The 20,034-nt window shown below is 45.8% G+C and overlaps 4 protein-coding genes across 9 annotated transcripts; 2 read left to right on the top strand and 2 right to left on the bottom strand.

Annotated features, from left to right (window-relative positions):
- Positions 1-100: 100 nt before the first annotated feature.
- On the bottom strand, positions 101-3,521 carry LOC128265252 (ATP-binding cassette sub-family B member 10, mitochondrial). Its single transcript, XM_053001129.1, has 6 exons — positions 3,110-3,521; positions 2,842-3,048; positions 1,776-1,978; positions 1,426-1,707; positions 621-1,364; positions 101-558 (listed from the first exon to the last, which is right to left on the bottom strand). The coding sequence occupies exons 1-6, from the start codon at positions 3,516-3,518 to the stop codon at positions 289-291; spliced, it is 2,115 nt and encodes a 704-aa protein (XP_052857089.1). The 5' UTR covers positions 3,519-3,521; the 3' UTR covers positions 101-288.
- An 18-nt stretch (positions 3,522-3,539) lies between these two features.
- On the top strand, positions 3,540-8,828 carry LOC128265250 (uncharacterized). 2 transcript variants are annotated; one of them, XM_053001125.1, is made up of 7 exons: positions 3,540-3,680; positions 4,043-4,175; positions 4,240-6,612; positions 6,678-7,351; positions 7,416-7,778; positions 7,837-8,397; positions 8,563-8,828. In XM_053001125.1, the coding sequence occupies exons 2-7, from the start codon at positions 4,160-4,162 to the stop codon at positions 8,722-8,724; spliced, it is 4,149 nt and encodes a 1,382-aa protein (XP_052857085.1). In that variant the 5' UTR covers positions 3,540-3,680; positions 4,043-4,159; the 3' UTR covers positions 8,725-8,828. The 2 variants fall into 2 exon arrangements, with proteins under 2 accessions (XP_052857085.1, XP_052857086.1); XM_053001126.1 differs by having other exon boundaries at positions 3,547-3,680; positions 4,047-4,175.
- Positions 8,453-14,694, bottom strand: LOC128265254 (apoptosis regulatory protein Siva). 4 transcript variants are annotated; one of them, XM_053001131.1, is made up of 4 exons: positions 11,282-11,499; positions 10,924-11,206; positions 9,569-9,905; positions 8,453-9,015 (listed from the first exon to the last, which is right to left on the bottom strand). In XM_053001131.1, the coding sequence occupies exons 2-4, from the start codon at positions 11,069-11,071 to the stop codon at positions 8,952-8,954; spliced, it is 549 nt and encodes a 182-aa protein (XP_052857091.1). In that variant the 5' UTR covers positions 11,072-11,206; positions 11,282-11,499; the 3' UTR covers positions 8,453-8,951. The 4 variants fall into 4 exon arrangements, 3 of the variants coding, with proteins under 3 accessions (XP_052857091.1, XP_052857092.1, XP_052857093.1); XR_008268837.1 differs by lacking the exons at positions 8,453-9,015; positions 9,569-9,905 and adding exons at positions 12,427-12,486; positions 14,506-14,694 and having other exon boundaries at positions 11,070-11,206; positions 11,282-12,369; XM_053001132.1 differs by lacking the exons at positions 10,924-11,206; positions 11,282-11,499 and adding an exon at positions 10,404-10,549.
- Positions 12,954-19,701, top strand: LOC128265251 (exportin-6). Of its 2 annotated transcripts, none has more exons than XM_053001128.1 (11): positions 12,954-13,152; positions 13,258-13,781; positions 14,849-15,004; positions 15,082-15,464; positions 15,664-15,860; positions 16,533-16,969; positions 17,042-17,591; positions 17,750-17,919; positions 17,994-18,203; positions 18,492-18,927; positions 18,996-19,701. In XM_053001128.1, the coding sequence occupies exons 1-11, from the start codon at positions 13,150-13,152 to the stop codon at positions 19,071-19,073; spliced, it is 3,144 nt and encodes a 1,047-aa protein (XP_052857088.1). In that variant the 5' UTR covers positions 12,954-13,149; the 3' UTR covers positions 19,074-19,701. The 2 variants fall into 2 exon arrangements, with proteins under 2 accessions (XP_052857088.1, XP_052857087.1); XM_053001127.1 differs by having other exon boundaries at positions 17,750-17,922.
- The last annotated feature ends 333 nt before the right edge of the window (positions 19,702-20,034 follow it).

Raw genomic sequence — 20,034 nt, 5'->3', positions numbered from 1 at the left:
AACAAAGTGACTGCAATTTAAGATGTAACAAAATTCTTTCTGCTCACCTGGTTACCAACATTGAATACCTTATGTTTCCTGAAGAAAAGACATACTCAAATTCAATCTTTAACAATGGTCAATGGTGTATTTTACAAAGAAATAAAAACATTTGATTTATGAACACAAAGCCCGGTAACAGTCGCACCAGCGGAGCCACCACCAGCCAGCGGTGGGCCCATATCTAATCTAAAGTCGTCTATTCCACCTAATCTAAAATCCCGCACCCACGTCTCCGACTCCAGGTCCCTAATCACGGCCGGCGAATGCCTGGCTGGCCACTAGTTCCCGAAAGACGCCCTCCGAGATGCCCATCAGCTCGTTGTAGCTGCCCTGCTCCACAATCTTTCCGTCGCTCAGCACGGCAATTTGGTCCGCATTGCGGATTGTGCTTAATCGGTGGGCAATGGTCAGCACAGTGCGTCCCTGGACAAGATTGTCCAAAGCGTTCTGCACCAGCTGCTCTGAAACGGCATCCAGCGCGCTGGTGGCTTCGTCTAGGATCAGAATGGCGGGGTTCTGCAAAGGGTAATAGTTAATTAAGTAAAAATTAAAAGGCGGCAACCTCATATGGACTTCACCTTAATAAGCGCCCTGGCAATGGCAACTCGTTGTTTCTGCCCGCCACTTAGCATCATGCCCCGCTGGCCGACGAGCGTCTCCAGGCCATCCGGCAGCTGGTCGGTGAACTGGCTGACATTCGCCTCTTCCACGACCCGCTGCAGTTGCTCCTCGCTGATCTGCTGGTCGGGATTGGCGCCATACAGGATGTTCTCCCGGATCGAGCATGAAAAGAGCACCGGCTCTTGACTGACGGCACCGATATTATTCCGCAACCACTGCGGATTCAATGTACGCAAATCAATGCCATCCAGTTGGACACTGCCTCCTTGGGGATCATACAATCGAAGCATGAGCAGGGCTATCGTTGTCTTTCCGGATCCAGAACGACCCACCACTGCCGTGGTTTTCCCCGGCAACAGATTGAGCGAGAAATCGGACAGAACAGCGGCTTCGGGACGAGTGGGAAATGTAAAGTAGACGCTCTGGAAGCCCACTTCGCCCAGCGGCTTGTCCACCGGCACAATACCCTTGTCAATGGGTATCGTGCACTCTCTGTCGAGGATTTCCCAAATCCGCTCCGAGGCCCCGATGCCCTTATTCAGCTGGCTGTAGAAGTTGGACAGCCCATTCATCGAGATCGCCACGTAGCCGGCGTAGAGCATGAAGGCCGTCAGGGCTCCAATGGTCAGAGAGTCTTGTAAAACTAAGGTGCCGCCGTAATACAACACGGATATAATAATAAAGTTGCCACAGAAGCCAGTCTGGAAAATGGGTTAACATCAATAGACAGATGACTGTAGTCGAAATGCCATTCGATCTTACCAATCCGAAGAAAATAGATCGGGCGCGCGTCTCCTTGTAGCCAATCTCCAGCGCTTCATCCAGTTTGCCATCAAAAGCGGCCACTTCGTGTTGCTCCCGGCTGAAGGTTTTCACCGTCTTCACATTCCCAAAACGCTCCTCCCCGAACTTCATTATCTCCGCGTACTTGTCCAGCTCCGTTTTGGTGATCCGCCGTACATAGCGTCCGTAGACGATGGCCATGCCCGCCATTGCAGGCACCACCAAGGCACTCACGGCCGCCAGCTGAGGAGAAGTGTAGATCTGCAAAGGAAATGTGAATAATGCTTATCATTCATCATTTATCATAACAATTCCTTCTGTGCACCCACCATCATTCCTGTTCCCACGCCAATCATGGCCAAGGATCGCAGGCCATCGGAGACGTTCTGGCTCAGCGAGATGCCCACCATGTAGGTGTCGTTGCTCAGTCGGTTGATCAGCTCCCCGGTGCCCTTGGTGTCGAACCAGCCTACCTCCTGCATCAGCATGGATCTATACAAGCGGGACCTTAGATTGCGCACTATGCGGAGGGCTGAAAAAGATTATAGCCATAGGGAGTAAACTAACTAACTTATACACTGTTGAAAATAGTTATCTTTGCCATGAAGGCACGTATCATATTTGTATCATATTTGTTTATAATTTTCAGTCAAATTTATTGTAATTTATTTATAATTTATTTATTTGTAATGAACGTATCCCTTAAGTTAAGGTAAGTTAACTTACCACAGTTTGTAATTTTTTAAATTTTACAAAAAAAATTGTATTTACATATTTTTTAAGTTATCCTATCTAATAATACGTTCTTAAAGTTTTAAGTCGATCCGAAAGAAATGACAAATATATGGGCGTTGAATGAAATAAATCTTACAAAATCGGATTTCTCGAAATTACATTTAATCGGTGACCAAAATAATTTGAAAGAGCTTGTTTAATACACAAAAAAAAGTTTCACAAAAAAAATTATTTTTGTTTGGTGAAAATCGACCCAAACTGTTTTTTTAATAATCCTTTGATTAAAGACTAGTTTATAGCTTTATTTCAAAATTTTTATTTCAAATGATCCAGATTACTTTGGTCACCGCAAAAAAAATATCAGATGTTATTTATATCTATTTACTAAGCATATATTTTACAACATAACTATACAATATATTTTAAATAATACTTGAATTTATTTAAATTAAGTACTTTTAAAAAATATTTTATAATAATATATAAAAATATATTTATTACTAAAAACAGTTTATTAGTTTTCGCAAAAAGACAATTCCCGAAAACAGCTTAATTATTTGCTTGGAAAGTTTCGAAGTATTCCCAAACAACGTAAAAATGTTGTCAAAACATGATCGATTTTTCATGTCTTATTTTTTATATATCCTGGCTCCTACTCACCCGCATTGCCGAACAGGTGGACACGGGCAAAGTTGGCGAAGCCGCCCAACACGAATATCCCGAAGAGCAGCAGCGAGTACTCGCCCAGTTTGGCCATGGCCGCGCTATCCATGCCCGATTTGTTGAAGACCACATCAATGACCTTGCCGAGGAACAGGGGAACCGACATGGTGATGGCCGAGGAGACCACCAGGCAGCCAATGCCCGCTGGGAATACAGAAATGAGCTAGGGATTAGGGAGACCGAATGAGGAAGTAGGAGTTTTAACCTGTCAGCACCCATTTCTCCGATTTGGTCAGGCTGAGCAGGCGGCCGTACTGGGATCGGCCCATTTTCAGGGGAACGGGTTCGATTGCGGCTCGAACTGGAGGTGGTGCATGCGCCTTAGCATTCCTGGCCAACCACTTGCTGCTCTGGGCCAGTCCACGTCGCATGCACCACAACGGCATGCGCAGCGTTTGGAGCAGGTGATTCTGTTCACTCGGAGGCGGGTGACTGGCTGGCGAGCCTGGGAGCGTCCTGGTGGCGCGTCGATGGAGACACCTGCCCAGATGATGATTATATGATGTTGGGGATGATGTCTGGCGCAGTGACGTTCCTAGCGTCCTGATTCGGCTGATTTGCGTGACCCGAAGGGTCGTGCAGCCGTGTGTCAGCCTCGTGCAGTTCAACAACATTGTGATTCCTGTCTCATTCAGCAAAAGGGAAATAAAATACAAGGAGTGATTTTGAAATGAGTTCGAAATGGTCAAAAAACAACAAAACGAATTCCCATTGGTGATGCTTCTTCTTCTTCGGTGGTGGGAACGATCAGCTGGTCAGCTGATCCGGCAGTGTTGGTAAGCGGCTGTTGTAAACATAGCTTGAAAACCGCTGATGTTCGAATTTATTAAAAGTAGCTACATTTTTTTAATTTGGCCAACAACTTTTATGTACTATTTAAGTAATTCCGCTTTAAGTGCTTCCATTTTAAAGTTGTAAACTTGGTCTTAGCACTTTTATTTTAAGTTTTATTTAAATTTGTGAAGCAGTTATTAATTTAGATAATAATTGAAATATGTGGCTTACTTTTATTATCGAATTGACCTTTAAAAGTGTGTTTTGTTTCTTTTTGGAAAAACTGAAAGTTTAAAACTATTATTCACATGAAAAGCAAACTACTATTAACACACATTTCGTTTCTCTTCACAACCAAAAAAAGTCAGGTTTGGCTAGAAAACAGCTGGCCCGCTCACATCACTAATGCCTAGCTGGTCGTTACACGTGCGGCATTCGAACTTGGCGTTTTGCATTTAAATTTCACCTGGACGCGGCGAAAATGGACACAGGCGAAGGTGAGTGCCAGAGCATATGCTTCGTAGTGACCAGTACAGTAAAACCGAGTGTGTTCGCCCGCAGAGCTGAAGTCCTGGCTGGAGGAGAAGAGCAAACCGTATCCGGCACGTGTTGAATTCGCCCTGAAAGTCTGGCAATCCGTGGAGTTTCCCTATCCCAACAAGTACGAGATCATCACCCAATGGCTCGATGAATCCCTGGCCAGCTGTGGGGATCTGCCCACGCAGCAGCTTAAGGATTTCCTAAAGCTAAGGGCACAGCCCGGCTGGGTCACTCAGAAGATTAAGTTCCAGCTAATCCAAACGCTGGTGAAGATTGTTTCCCTGGATGGGAATGCGAATGAGTCGGCATTGGAACTTCTGCCCTTGGCCATCAACTCGGAGCTGCTCCAGGATGCTCTGCGTGCAAACAACGAGTTCTTAACCGAATGCTATGGCAGCATGTTCAAGTGTCACCACAGATGCTTGGAGCTCCGCAAGAAGGACAAGACTGAGGATCCGGAGCACTGGGATGTGGAGTTTGTGGTGCCGGTGATCAAGCAACTGGCCGAGATTGCCCGTCGCTCTCAAAAGCCTCACTTGTTGCTCAAGTTTTACGATGCGAATACTGTGCGACCTTTGGTGGAGCTCCTGCTCAGCCTCAAATCCCCGTGCCTGGAGGAACTGGCCGAGCTGGAGAAGCAGCTCAAGGCAGAGTTCAGCGCCGAACGTATCGCCGAGCAGCCGCTTCATGTCAGCCTGCTGCTTTTGGAGGCTGCCATCCTGAACAATCGCTACGAAACGGTAAACCTTCAGAAAATCGTCCCCGCGGTCTTTAAAATCAGTCGGAAGTCGGCTACATCGCTTCCCCTGGTTGCCTATTTGCTGATGTCACTGCGCAAGTACGACATCTCCTTGCAGTTTAAAATGGCTCAGCCAATCGGCACCGGATTTAACTTTGTTGCCCAGCAGCTGCTGACTTTGGTGCGTGAGTACAGAAAGTCGCACCTGAAAGAGGTTCTGATACTGCTCTGCTCGGCGCTGCGATTGAATCCCCTGCTGCTGGAGCAGAGTGTCTACCAGATCACCGTTTGGCTGCTAACTGCTCCCAAGGCGGATCCCGAGGAGGAGCAGCTGTACTCGGAGTATCTGATCCTACTCCTGGATATGTTCCGTCGATTGAACCGTGCCGAACGGTTCGTCATGAATCTGCTGAAGGCCCTTAAAGAGTGGCTGGGCAAGTATACGCTGGATATTCCCTCCAGTGAAGCCAAGAAGCGGCGCATCGTGGGTAACGAAAAGGTGGACAACGAGGAGCAGCAGACGGAGAAGCGCTATCTGAGTCTGATCTTCGCAGGTACACCTTTAACTGCGGCTCCCTCGGCCAACGATGCTTTCAGGCAGCTCTCCCACACCTGGCCAAGTCACTCTGCCGGCACGGCCTTTACTCGCCTGGTCAGCAACCTAATGTCAAAGCCATCGCTGGTGATTTGGAAGACCTTGTTGTTCGCCTTCGCGGAACTGCTGGAGGAGGACCAGCCCCAGGGAGTGATGCCCGAGAATCTGGACTTTGCCCGTGAACTGCACGCTGCGCTGCTGTGTCAGTATTTGAATGGCACCCGACTGGCGGAGCAAGTGCATCTCCATCAGGTGGAAGTGGAGCAGCAACTGCAGCACACTTCCCAGGTGCTGGAGCAGTTCGGACGACGCTTGCTGAGTCAGGAGCACAATCGCCGGCTGATGAACGCCTTTCTGGAGTGCACGGAACGTGCCAGTGGCTTCGAGCTGCTCCTCACCCACTACTGGCCAGATGGTTTCCCCGCCAGCCAAAGGCCGCTGCAGCTGAGGGGCTTTCTGCCCGCCGCCGAGTGGACACTGATCCAACAGAGGGTGCACAACTTCGGCAAGAGCTCCTGCCGCCAGCGGTTGCAGCGTTTGGAACTGCAGCTGGCGGAGAGTGGTTGGCTGCTGCACGATCAAACTGGGGCAACCAATTGCTCCGATGCCCTGGCAGAGTTGGTGGCACCCCAACAACTCTTCCGCCTAACCAGGCCACAGAAACAGCTGCGTTTGCATCAAAGGAGGCAGGATCAGGACTTGGACTCCCATCTGGAGGACTCCGAGTGCGTGGAACTGCTTGCGCTGCAGCTGCTAGGGGAGTATAGAGCCTTGGTCAAGGAGGCCAAGGCCAAGGGCTCGCTGTTGGTCAAGCTGAAGCTGGAGGAGCAGGTGGAGGAGGCCGCCCTAGTCGGTTTCCTCCGGGAGAAGGCCTCTGTCGACAAGGAGCTTCAGTTGCCCTCGGCCCAGGAGCTGGTGGAGTCACTGCTGCGCTTGCCACTGGCTCAGTTGGCCAGTCCCATTCGCTCTCGCCTCTGGCTGGTGATCTTTGTCCTGCACAGGGATCTCAGTCGCAGTCAGCAGGTGGAGCAGGCCAATCAAGTGCTGGAACTATTGATAGGTAAGTTACTTGGCCATATAAATCATATTCCAATCAGTCTTGGTATTAACTTGCCTACTCTACAGATCTTATGCACTTTGGTCAGCCGCTTCCCATCTGCAGTTACTTTCCACAGCTCAGCGAACTGCTCATCCTGATCCCCACCAGCTCGACGACGGGTTGGAGCTTCTACGAAACACTTTTCGCCCGCTGCATTCGACGCCAGAGTGCCGGCAGCGAGGCATTCCTCGCCAGCTGCACGGAGTACCTCAAGGACCAACTGGCTGCCACCAACAAGCTGCAAACGGAGCAGTGTCGTCTCCTGCTGCTGGCCATCGAAACGCTGTCCAGTGTGACTGGTGCCCAGGGCAGGCGGATGCAGCGCCAGCTACAGCCACTGCTCGAGATCTATGGCGAGATGGTGGCCCACAAGTTTCGCTCCAAAAAGAAGGAGGCTTCCGTGTACAAAGAGTTCGTGGACAGCACTCTGGCGGGCTATGCCACCTATGTGAGCAGCTGCATCAATCGAGTGGCCAGGCTGGAGCGGGAAAGTGAGCAGCAGAACAAGAAAAAGGAGCAGGAGCTGGTACCGGTACCGGAAGCGGAGCAGCAGGAGCAGCAAGAGCAGGACAAAAAGAAGAAAAAGAAGGATAAAAAGAAGGCAAATGCTGAGGAGGAGGAGGATCTGGCCAAGGTGGAGGAACAGCAATCCATCGATGACAACTTCCGACGCATCTGTAAGATCTACATTGGTCACTCGGTGAGTTTGTTTTTGGGATACAAAATTTAACAAAATAATAAATAATCCCTTGGATCTTCACCAGTTGAACTATCGCAATGCCCACGCCATTCGCCTGCTGAATGTGGCCCTCACCCATCGTCAGCGCTTGCACTTGGATCCCGATGAGATCGAGTTCGTGTTGAGCAGCTATTGGCGGCAATTGAATGCGGATATCGAGACGAGGGACATCTCCGCCAGTTCGGCGTTGGATTGCCTGGAGCCCGCCGTCAAGCTGATCATTGGCTACAAGACCAACGAGGATTTCCTGCTGCTCCTGCGGCGCCTTTCCTCCCAAGTGGAGCAGATGCCACGCCCCCAGTCGCCTGCCCAGCACACTGCGCTCCAGAATGTGCTCACCCTGCTGGCCCTGTTCGCCAAGTGTTCACTCAGCAGCGTGAAGGGAGCGGTGAGTGTTCCCTGGTCACATATTCCAATTTCCCGGCTAATAAAACCATTGTCCCTAGATGCTCAACGAGCATTTCGAGCTGATCAGCGTCAGTGTGGCACTGCGGCTGCCCGAGCCCAAGGATACGGCCTATCGTGTCCATGCGCTCCGTCTGCTGGAGGCTCAGCGCAATCTGGCCGAGAATCGCACGGTTCCGCTCACTGGGGAGACGCTGGATTGCCTGCTCGGCAGCATGTTGGATGTGGACATCAAGCACTTGATTAGCCGCGGCGGCAGTTGGCAGGACTTTGTGGATCTTTACGGAGCACTCACGGATAATCTGATGGTGCTGTTGAAGCAGCACAGCAACCTGATGTCCGACCGAGCTGCCCAGCTGAGTGCCCTGTGCCAGGATCTCGTCCAGGCCATCGTGGGCTATCGAGCTGAGCGAAAGCAGACCCAGGACATCACTGAGACAGAGTTGGATGGCCTGGCGGACTTGGGCCTGAAGTTGGCCACTGTGATGGCCACGGTGGCCACCACTCAGGCGCTGGCCGTGAAGCGAGTGGCGCCCTTCCTGCTCATATTCACCATCCGCCAAATGGTGTCCACCGAACGACCCACCACGCTCTTCGAAAAGGTGTGTTTTGTACGCTCTTCAGGGCTTATGATCGCAAGAAAAGTGTCAATAGATATCTTTTGGAGCATTGTATTTGGCATATTTTTATTCGATCAACACTTAAACTTAGTACATTTTTCAAGGGATGGTGCTTTCTCTAACTAATACTACACGTTTTGTCTCCAGGTCAAGGTCCACATAGTGCGCGTCTGCCACGAGCTGATCCGACTTTGCGATCACCGCGCCGGACACTTCATCCTGCGCTCCAGCAGCGAAGCGGGCGCCCGGATGTACGAGGGATTGGTGAAGGAGCACGAGAAGTACCACAAATTCAGGGGCAAGGTGTAGAGAAAGCAACACTGAACATTTCCTTTTTGTTCTGTATTTGATTAATTCTGATTACTTCAAAATTTATATATATAAAAAAAAAAAGTTCCCTATGTACTCTTCGAGTCGTGCCTAATTTGTACTGATTCAGAACTTAAAATTTAACTACAAAATGAGTTCCTCAGTGTTTGACTATTCGTGAAAATGGCTGGAATTTAGTAGTTTGTGGCCCGATCTTTCCAGAAGTCCTAGGCGAAAAACATCTGGCAGCGTTCGCATAAGGGATCGTCGGCTTCTTCGGGACGATTGCCACTGGAAATGAGATAGGTATGGTTAGGCTTTTACGAAAGTAATCAGAAATATACGTGTTCTGTACTTTGGCTCAATACATGGATTATTTCTAGTAACTTACTGGGGACTGCGTAATTTTTATAGAAACTTTAAATATGTTAAGCAATTCGATACAAAATTTGAAGATTGAAGATTATAATAAACAAAATAAGATTTAAAATCATAAAAAAAAAGTTTTGAATAAATTAAAAAATTTTTTTTTGAAAATTTTTTAAAAAGTACATGTGTTAAACCTTTTTATAAATATACAAGTTTTTTAAATAGCTTAGGGAACAGACTAGAAAATTCTTGAAATATTTGAAGCTTAATGCGTTTTTCATAAAGAATTTAGTGGCTATTTTATTTTGGATGCCAAAGAGAATGAAAATATTTTAGTCATATGCAAAAACCTAAAACTATTCGACCTATCAAATATAATGTCGAAGTGTATTGAAAGTGTAGTAATATGAAACCCTTTTAGAAGTGCAAGCAATGGCATAAAAAGGATTGCCTTAACGTCTAGATAGCAACTCACAACAAGGTAACGCAACTGCGGCATATAAACTGGCAGCATTCGCCACAGGAATAGCCGCACTCCTCGCACAGATCCATGTTGCAGTTGACGCAGACGTCGTGGATGAGGGTTTGGCGCTGGCAGCAGCGGGACTTCTGGCGCTCCAGGCGCGGATTGGCCATGTCGGCTCGAAGGTTGCGCAACAGGATGGTTCCATCGCCCATCAGCTGGTACTGCCCAAAAAGGGCGGGCGGCTGCGGCTGCTGCTGCTGACCTTGAACCAGTCCGTTCGAGGTGGTCTGACCCTGACCTTGTCCGTTGCCGGCTGCACCGTCGAAAAGCATTTTTGTTGTTTTTTCTGCGGTATTGAAAAGGGAATTAATAGAGGTTACAGGTTTAAATACGAGTGACAATACTAAAAAGCCTCTTATACATTACATACTTAGGGGTTTAATTAAACGAAAAAAAGAAAAGTATTGTATGCTTACAGTTTTTTTTTTATATTATTGATATGATGAATATGATGATTCGTTTTACACTTCTTACAAAAATGAGAATATACTACTTGCCTACAATTTCTTTTTCTTACTATGCTTCAAATTTGACATATTTTATATTGCCTTCTAAATAGCTAGAAATTTGTATTACCTTAGTGTTGGAAATAGAAATCATTTTCTACCTACGTGGGGTAGAAAGTATATGCTGAACTAAGCGCCTAAGTAAGGTAATTGAGGTTTACATATATTCTTAAGGGGAAATTAACTATTTGCCAAAAACGCTACCTCATCGATACCTTCAATGCACTGGTGTGGACTAGATTTCGCTAGCGTACTCTCCTAAACAACGCTAAACACACCTTGGTTTAACAACTTGGACTGCAACACAAACAGTTTAATGGGCGGTAACGCTTTTGATAATTAAACTTCAAACAAAATGCACGTAGTAAACAATAACAGATTGCAACGATTTTGAACGCATCGCGCATTATAGTCAGCTGTTCCAAATACAACTCTGCAAGACAACACTATCCAACACTGCAAAAATACCACGACATTTACCATTTCTGTTAACAACAAACTAATACCAAATTACAATTGACTATTCAAAAAAATTGAAATAAACATTTGAGCAATCAACGCATAACAAAACAAATATGTAGCTTGGCGATTTCCAAGTACGCGAGGGCGCCCAAATAATTCCACAGCACTTACAGGTGTCGCGGCAACCAAAATCCCATAAAAAAAAATCGGGATTTAGTCTTCCAATTGGAAATTCATCGAAAGGTTTCACCACCCTCTTAACCCCCTTTATCTATGCTCATGGTCGTTTAAAACCGTAGGTGAAAAGTGGGAAAAATGAGGGATTGCTATACATACCGTGCACCTGTTTCATTTTTTCAGGATCGCGAGCATCGTTCATTTTTTGGTTCACCCAGATTTTCCTTTGGGTCAGATTGTTGTTGGCGTCGTCGTCGTCCGCCGATCGCGATCGTTTCAATGCGTTTGTCTGGACAATGTTTTCCATATTTTTGGACTCGGATTACCACTTGCCTTTGCCGATTTCCTCGTTTGTATCCTGGATTATAGTTAATTTGAGTTTAACTCCGCTCTTTCTTAACTTGATGCCGGTAGCAGTGTTGCAAAAAACGCGTACGCAATGCTGCAAGTGGTCATCGGAAAAAGTGTTGGGCAACGAGAACAAAATTGTAATGGCTGCCATGAAATTTGAACTTACCCGCTAATTAGCGCTAGTTAACTTTCTTCACTTTGGCTTTTTTACGGAAAGCTGTGATCAACAAAGTAATCTTTATTTTCTTGTGGGAAAAATGTGCAACACGAATAAATTAAGAAATAAATCGATGAAGCTCTTTTACTTTTGGCTTTTTTATTAGTAAATATTTTGATATTTCTTTTGAGAAATGACATTTAAAACGACGTTTTGCTGGTCGCCTGTGATTTGATGTTTGGAATTTTTCAACAACCGCTTTGGCTTCTAGATTTCGTTTCATTTTCCTGCTGAACTTTTAATTAGGGTTGTTTTCAAATCATTTCTAAGTTGTTCTTTAGTTAAAGCCCAATTAATAATTGGTTTTTTAATTAGGACGTTTTGTCGAGTTATTTCTGGTCGTTCTAAATATACATGTTCTACCGTTTTTTTTTTTTTTTTTTTCAAATTTTGCTTCCAGAGCGGTCGTTGGCTTGATAGCCCGAGGGGCTGTTTAGTTCCAGGACCTTCCGTGGTGAGTCCACAACCACGAGCGGTGGCTTGGGGTTGATCTTCTTGAGACAACTTTCAGAACTGGAGGCGGCAGTTTTTGCGGCTTCTTTTTTGGCGGCCAACCGACGCTCGGCAGCCGCCTCCCGTTCCTGGCGAACCAATGCCAATCTGGCCAAATCCGCCTTCGCATCCCTGCTCCTCTGCATATTTTCGCTTTCAATCCTCTCCCGCTTCCTCTCACGTCGCCCCCGTTGGATGGCTTCATCCAGCTGGGAATGTTGATCCCGAGTTGTCATGGCTGTGAGAAGGCTCAATGGCTTCTCACGTGGCAAACGATTCGGATTGGAGACCTCAATCAGGCTGTGGACACCACGGCTACGATCGAAAGCGTGCCCAGAATCCAGGTTCCAATTCATCTTCCACTGACTTTTCGATTGTTCCTGGCCCGGGTCCACTTCGTCCTGGCTTATCCCGTTCCGCTCCAGTTTCAGTTCATCCACTGGCGTGAACTGGCGATTGCGACCCTTGTGATTCGTGTTCTTGCGACGTGGCATGATACTAGGAATCCAAAATCCTTATTCTCCAATCGACTGGCCAAAATAAAACTGAGAAAAAAGGAAACTATTAAAAGCCAAAAGAGATGCCCTTAACTTTTTCGTTACCTTTTTGAGAAAGTGCAGTTACACAGGCAGCCTTCAATAAGAAATGAGGTAAAAAATGTGCTAAAATATAGAAAATATTTTCTATGTTTGTGCCGTTTGGAATGAAGTTTAGGTGTGACAACTAAGTAGGTGTGATTTGCTATGCTAAGACAAATATCTGGCTATAGTTACTCAGATAAAGAATAAATAAACCTTAAAGGGCTGCCCACAATACAAAACAATAGTGCACACAAAGAAGTTATAAAATTGTTAAAATGACATAAAAAAAAACAGTGAAAAAGTCTTTCTTTGGGGAGTAGAACCCTTATATCAATTATAAAATGCATTCAAATAAAATATGTTAAAAGAATATATTCTTTTAAAGGTCTGCGACACAATGTAATAGCGCTATTTCCTTATAATTTGAACAGATAAGCAGCCCGCAACTTCAAAAACACCAAAAACCGATGACCAACGATGAATATCGATAGGCAGCCAGCCAGTGCTGGGTAATGGCTTACGCGGCCAGGGTTGCCATGCCATGTCATCTTGTTTTAGAGTTTTGCAGTGTACGATTTTTTTGGCCACCTTTCGTGTAGACACAACACAAAGAACAGAACCATGAAATTACTGCTGGACGCCAAGTGCTGATGCGAGTGAAACCAGAACCGCGGGCAAGCGGAGCACACAGTGACCCCCACATCCAGATCACAGGAGCACACAGGATCGCACAGGACAGGGAAGATGGTGGGTGGTGTTTTGCGGTGTGGTGCGGTGCTCCTGGCCAAACCCACTTTTGCGTTTGAGTGATTCACTTAACTGGGGATGGTTTTCGACCCGCTTTCCCTGTAGCATGCCGCATCCATGACGACGGTGGAAGGTCTGCTGCAGGAGTTCTATCAGCCCAGTACCTCGAATGCCCGGAAGCGAGAGATTGAGACGAACCTGCTGGCCTTCAAGTCTCAACCGGAGGCGTGGCAGCTTTGCCTCCGTGTGGCCACCGCATCCGACATTACCGAGAATCAGTTTCTCTGGTTCTTTAGCACCTCCACGCTAGAGCACACAATCACACGGAGATGGACGCAGCTGACGTCCACGGACAAGACTTTGCTGCGGGAAGCCCTGTGGAACTCGTATGCCCAGTTGGGAAGCACTCCCAATGCGGCCAAGCGGCACCGGGACACACTGGCCCAGCTGATAGCTCTGCTGGGGAAGAGGGAGTTCCCCGAGCAGGACCCCAACTACATGCAACACTGCATGGAGCTGACGAAGACCCGCTTCCAGCTGGGCATCAACCTGCTGAGGATCACCTCCGAGGAGGTGGTGAGCAACAGGGGCGATCTGACCACCGAATGGAAGCAGTACTTCTACTCCTGGTGCGTAGCCACATCATGAATGCCAGGGTCTAACCAAATCTCACGTTCATGTCCCCTTCTCATGTTTTTACACCTTCTCATCTTTGCACTTTCTGTTCTATTGTTATCTTTCTGAAAGAGTTACGCCCTGTATCTAATGTGTTTATTCCTTATCTGAAATCTTAATTCTGGCTAGTTTTTCTTAGCAGTATTTGTTAAATTCTGCGCATTTTCATGTCCTTATCAGTAGTACACACATGTTTTTAGCCTTTTGTTTCGAAAATGCTTGATTCTTTCTTATGTAAATGTAAACAATTTCCTACGCTTGGACCTTTTTAAGCATTATGGTTATATTATTTCTGGGCATATAGCTGTTAGTCTTTTATAGAAACTTTTAAGCTACCCTCTGTTCCTGGAGTTCTTAATCAACTTAAATCAACCTTATCAGAAGTTATACATATGTTTTAACGATCCCTTCCACGTTGTTTTCTACACACAAGATTGTTTGGTTACTCTTCCTTTACCCTTTATCTAAATGAACATTCTTATGAGTTCCTTATCAATTGTTGGTTCGTTTTGAAGTTTAACCTCTTAATTATTATTTTCTTCTATGTACATAAAGTTTTTCCTTTACACTCTATATGTATATAATTAATGTTTGTAATTTTCAATTAATGAAAGATCTCCCACTGATTTAATTATATTTTTAATGTTAATTGGTTAATTTCAATAGTACTATGCTTACCAAAAATAATCACTTTTATAAGGAGGGTCTTTGATGAAAAGTTTTCCTTTGCCAATAGGTACTTTTGTAAACACAGAAATGGCTTTTAAATAAGGGCCTGCTGAGGTTTTCATTTTTGTCAAATTAAATCACTACAGAGGTTTAAATCACAGGTTACCACCAGGTTTTAAACTCTAATTTGAACTAGGGTTTTTATATATTTATTTTTACTTTTGTATTTTACATTTCGATTTACTAACCTCTTGTGGGTATTGCAAATTAATTTAAACAATGAAGTCCTTGTCACAGCACTTGTCCTAATCATTTCCCGCTTTGTGTTCCCATGTGCCGTGTGTTTCTGTAGCATCTCCATGTGTATACCCGATGTCCTGGACCTGGTCACCAAGTATCTACTAATCGCTGTGTGCCATATCAATGGCAAAGACATCCAAACGACCATACCAAACACCCTCATGGACTTTAGTCTAACCTCAGCGCTGCCAAATGACAATCAATTAAGGTGGGTCATCGTCAATTATACAAGAAGCATTTCTAAAGATGTTCCAAACTGAATCGCAATGTGTTTTGTACCCACAGTTCCTCTATTTTGGAGCTGCTCGGCTGTGTGCAGCACTTGGTCTCCTGGATACGCACTGAACTGATCTCGGAGTACTTCCTTATGAGCATACTCGACCTCTCCCAGTGGCGGCCTGCCCACGAACCCATCTCTCTGGCGGCTCTATCGGTGCTGAACGAGCTCCTCTACCTGCAGAAGCCTTTGCCCTTTGCGGGCACTCTGATGGGTGGCGTTAGCAGCCTCCTGGAGCAGCATAACAACAATCGGCGGCAGAGCGAGATGTACAGCGATAAGTTTCGGGAGCTGCTGCGCCTCTACACCACCAAGTATGCCGGCAAGCTGATGCAGGAGCCGGAGCTGCTGGAGACCTTCCTGAATCTGCTATACGGCTGCACCACAGAATGTGAGTCGCATGGTAAAAGTCTTGCCCTTCTGTTGTAGATTGTCACAGAAATCTTTCAGTAATGCTAAGCAGTTTTGTAAAGTGACTTGGAAACTTTGTTAACAGTTTTCCTTTTTAAAAGACTTCTGTGAAGAAAAGCTACCAAAAAAAAGAAAACATATTTAATAGACGCTTGTTAACTAAACGATTTTGTAATTAGTGCACGGCGCTTTGGACTTTACCGAAAAGTTGGAGATCTGGACGCCAATTATCAAAGGCATCGCCCAACAGCCCGCCAAAATCACGCGCTTCAACCATGTGCTCACCCAGCTGGTGGATGAGATCATGCGGCGCACTCAATTCGAGGCCAACAAACCCGAACTGGAGGTGCTGGATAACGAGCTCATGGAGGACGATGTGAGTGGCTCTAAGTTTTCTTTGCCTTGTTTGGAGTGTTTGGAGGTCTTTGTGTATGTGCGTGGAAAAAGAGAAAGTTGTACGCCCCAGATGGCTAGCGTAGAGTGTTTATTGTTTATTGATTGACGCAAATTCTAACTTCCGTTTTGGGCGGAATACGCAAAAAGAATACCAACAGATTGCAAAAGCAATATCTTTAATATGCATATTCATACCCTTTCACAAATAGATTTATTTTCTAGTTAGTGGTAATCATTTATTTAACCATTTTTTTATTAACACAAAAAAAAACTATTGCTTAAACTAAAAGCTAACGAAAATGCTCGCCATTTGAATCATTTTTTTTGGATATATATTTTTTTTCAATGGCTTAGCCGAGAGTTTTTATATAATTAGGTTTTAATTTCTCCTTGAATTTTTATTTTGTTTTCTTATATAATTTAAATAAGTATATATATATTTTCTTTTTTTTTTTCTTTTACAATTTATATTTTATTTACATTTTGTAGATGTCTCTTATTTTTGTTTTTTTTTTTTTTCTAATATAATTTACATTTTGTATGTACTTTGTCTTTTGTAGAAATTGAATAGTGGAAAACATATATTAATAAAACTTTGAATAACTTTTCTAGTCAGAAATTGTGCAAATGGTAAATGTTAAACTAATTTTAGGCTTCCGCCACCGAGTGGCAGCAGTTCCTGGACCAATGCTTCGAGTCGCTGGCCCTGCTGGCGAACACCCGAGGTGCCCACATCGTCTTCGCACAAGTCTATAACCACTGGTCAAGGCCGCAGATGTATCTGCTGTCGCTGGAGCACGCCCTGGATCACGGAAGTGCGCGCAGCTATGAAGCGGCACGCAAACTGAAGGGCGCCAATGTGGGCGAGATTCTGCGTGACTTTGCCACCGTCTGCCAGGCGGTGGTGCGTCTGGCCCCGCTGATGGACACCTCGTCGGCGGCGCCCGGTGTGGCGGATGAGATGGAGTGCCAGCTGCAGATGCTGTCCGACAGCCTGCTGCAGACGCTGCAGCTGTTAGCCAGCAATCGCTTGGGTAGCGGCGGCAGCGAAATGGATAAGGCCACGTTCCAGACTGATTTGGATAACCTGTGAGTGGAGAATCGATTGGATGCGTTTATTGCTTACCTACTGTACTGATTATTTGCACTGATCTGTTGCAGATACGCTCAAGTTCTGCTGGCCATCCGCAGCATCTTTCCGCTGACGAAGGCCATGAGCGGCGAGGAGCTGCTGCACCGCCTGTTCGCCATCCTGGGCAGCATCTTTGCCTGCAACGGATCCCTGTCGGCCGCCTCGCCCATTGTGCAGCAGGCGGCCAGCGAGCTGCTGCTCTTCATCTCGACTGTGATACGGCCCAAGTGCCTGCTGGATATACCGCAGATCCAGAGCCTGCTGCAGGCGGGCTCCCGCCTGGGTGCCCAACTGCCGCGCCAGGTGTGCATCAATGTGCACATCAGTCTGGTCAGCTACATGGTGCTGCCGTGGAAGAGTGTGCCCGAGCAGCAGCAGGACTATCCGCGACGCCTCTGGATGCTGCGCGAATATGTCCAGGGGCTGGCGCAGAACTTCCTGGATCTCGATTTGGGCCAGGTCAACGAAAGCAAGGTGGCGGCCACCACGCTCAGTCTGCTGGGCACTTTTACGGCTCTCATCGAGTATTTCAAGGCCACTGGCGGCAATGCCAAGGATATGCTGGCAAGCACTTTCAAGGTGACTAATTTGATTTTAGTAACCCAACCTAGCTCCTTTCCTCTATGCAATTGTGTTCTTTGTCTGCTAACCTTATATCCTTAGACATTTCCTACAGGTTTTTTTGAATTTGTAGATATGGTTTTATTTTTTGATTCTCTATGTGCTTTGTTTTGCAGCCCATTTTGACCAAGGCCCTGATGATCTTCAACAGTTTTGGCCTAAGCAGCATTGCCATGGCCATCACGGTGGCCGAGTTTAGTCTGAGCATGCTCCGCACATTGCCCACCCACTTGGGGGCCCAGTTCATCAAGGAGATGATCACTTTGTTCATCAATGTCAGCAGCAGGTGGTTGTGGCCTCTCTTTCTTTATCGTGTGGAATTCTCAACTAATATGCTTGGTGTCTCTTTACGATTCCCAGGGAGCAATTGACTCTGAGCCGGCTAGCTGTGATGGAAAAGATACTGCAGATGTTCAAGCTGATTGTGGAGCAGCCGGGTAGCGCTTCGTTGGGCTTGCTGCCCTCCATTCTGGACTTCAGCACCCAGCAGATTTTGCCGCTGTTGCAACAGCAAAATGCAGCCACCGATAATAGCGAGATCACCAGTCTGCTGTACGCTTTGTTTGACAGGTGAGAGGATTTATTAAGTTATATATTCATATAGAGCTAGTTTAAGGTTTTAAACTAAAAGTGAACTAGTAAGTATTATTATTTATGTTTTAAAGAAAGGGAACTATTACAAGGAATGAAATGATTTTAGTTATGTTTCCGTTGGTTCGGCTTGCTATGCTATCCTATGTTGAAAGAGGGAAGGGCTGGTGATATGAATATATATTTAATGCTGAAGAATTCGCGGTTCTCTTTAAATTGATTTTAAAGGAGACACTCTAACAACCATTGTGATATCTTTTATTTCAGCGTACTCACCTGCAAGTGGCAGTTCTTCTACAAAAACCAGCTGTCCAATGGCCACAGTGGCGGTGGCTCCGGCAACTTCAACTGCAGCGACAACCTGCATCCGGCGCACTTCATGGCCATCCTGAATGCCTACGGTCAGATGCTGGTCAGCGGCACGGATCCCTCCAATGTGCGCAGTGTTCTGTTTTCCATGCAGAATGTGAACGAAAGGAGTCGGCTGTATCAGCGTGCCTTGTTTAAGGAGCAGCTGCTGGCCTCCTTTCAGCGGGCTTTGCTCAACTTGCTGCTGAGTGGAGAGGGCTCCCTGCACTTCGACATGATTGCCCAGGCGTTGTATGCGATGGGCCAGGTGGACCGACGCCAGTTGCTTGAGAGCTTCGCCCACGCCTCGCTGCCGGTGGCGCAGACGGCGCTGGAGGAGATCTGCCAGACAAGTGTGAGTTGTTTGCCACGAAAAATAATGGCCGAATACGATAGTTAATGGTTTTAATTCTCTCTGGCCAGGACATTCCAACGTTTACGCAGAAACTCACGCAGCTCATGCAGGACGCCCACTGTGTGCATCTCAATGAGACAGCGTAGGACTTTCCTGAAACCCGGGACGCCTTCCACTGCCCCCCATCCTCGCCCCATACGCTCATACGCCCTCTTTTTAAAAACCCACATCTTGTAGAGTACTTACATGTAAATACTTTATTGTTTTATGTTTTGTAACTTTTATTTGTACTTTGCTGTCGCTTCTTGTATGCCATATTTTCGGTGACTGTTGTGTCATCCTGCTCGGATCCCTTGTCAAGTGTCCTGTGACCCTTGTCCTATGACCCTTGCCCTGTGACCCTCGTCCCAATTTCCCCTGCTTGTGACCCAATCCCTGCCAGATTGCGTTTGCTTTCCTTCTTTTGCGCAAGGTTGTGTTTCTCACTAGATCGAACAGCATTCATCCCGATTGATAAAAGACATTAATTGTTAATTGAAAACAATTTTTTTTGTTTGTAAGTTTAAAAGCATTCTTATCTTTAATTTTATGTTTACCACATACAAAAAGTACTATTACTCTGCTTTCTGTGCTGTCACCGCAAATCGATTAAAGTCATACCTATATCTTAGTAGCATATATACATACATAATACATAAATTTAATTAGCATATATCAATATGTAAATCAGTTACGTCATAAGCAAGTGAAATGTATCAAGTAAAAAAACAAAAACGGGAAGGAGACGAAAACCCAGCCACACATTCATGTAATTTATTCTGCGAAAACCAAACAACACCACACACAGATCCAAGTCGTTTAAACTTTGTTGTAATGATTTTAATTGTAATTGCTTACGTCCCTTCAATCAAAAACTCAATAAAACTATTTTTACCATTTTAATTGGCCGTTGCATTTTATTTGGATACTCTGCCGAAACTCTGCTCGTTTTAACATTTTCTGGATTGTTGTACTTATTTTTAAATCTTGGTCGAAAATTAGAAAATAACTAATTTATTGTTTTGGTTTTACTAGCAAGCTATTAATTTGAATTTAATGCCCAATTGT

This window comes from Drosophila gunungcola, unplaced genomic scaffold (assembly GCF_025200985.1).
Source record: "Drosophila gunungcola strain Sukarami unplaced genomic scaffold, Dgunungcola_SK_2 000105F, whole genome shotgun sequence".
In the NCBI taxonomy this organism is placed as follows: Eukaryota; Metazoa; Arthropoda; class Insecta; order Diptera; family Drosophilidae; genus Drosophila; species Drosophila gunungcola.
This window is presented reverse-complemented; position numbering and strand designations above follow the sequence as displayed.

Bases quoted from the DNA above. Each gene is read 5' to 3' on its own strand.
- LOC128265251 (XM_053001127.1), top strand. The intron at 15,465-15,663 runs GTGAGTCGCATG...TTTTGTAATTAG, and splicing joins ATACGGCTGCACCACAGAAT to TGCACGGCGCTTTGGACTTT. The intron at 16,970-17,041 runs GTGAGTGGAGAA...GATCTGTTGCAG, and splicing joins CAGACTGATTTGGATAACCT to ATACGCTCAAGTTCTGCTGG.
- LOC128265254 (XM_053001131.1), bottom strand. From the start codon at position 11,071: ATGGAAAACATTGTCCAGACAAACGCATTGAAACGATCGCGATCGGCG. The intron at 9,906-10,923 runs GTATGTATAGCA...TCAATACCGCAG, and splicing joins AAAAATGAAACAGGTGCACG to AAAAAACAACAAAAATGCTT. The intron at 9,016-9,568 runs GTGAGTTGCTAT...TCTCATTTCCAG, and splicing joins CGCAGTTGCGTTACCTTGTT to TGGCAATCGTCCCGAAGAAG.
- LOC128265250 (XM_053001125.1), top strand. The intron at 7,352-7,415 runs GTGAGTTTGTTT...GATCTTCACCAG, and splicing joins AGATCTACATTGGTCACTCG to TTGAACTATCGCAATGCCCA. The intron at 7,779-7,836 runs GTGAGTGTTCCC...CATTGTCCCTAG, and splicing joins TCAGCAGCGTGAAGGGAGCG to ATGCTCAACGAGCATTTCGA.
- LOC128265252 (XM_053001129.1), bottom strand. From the start codon at position 3,518: ATGTTGTTGAACTGCACGAGGCTGACACACGGCTGCACGACCCTTCGG. The intron at 1,979-2,841 runs GTGAGTAGGAGC...AATCTTTTTCAG, and splicing joins CCACCTGTTCGGCAATGCGG to CCCTCCGCATAGTGCGCAAT. The intron at 1,708-1,775 runs GTGGGTGCACAG...TTTCCTTTGCAG, and splicing joins GCGTGGGAACAGGAATGATG to ATCTACACTTCTCCTCAGCT.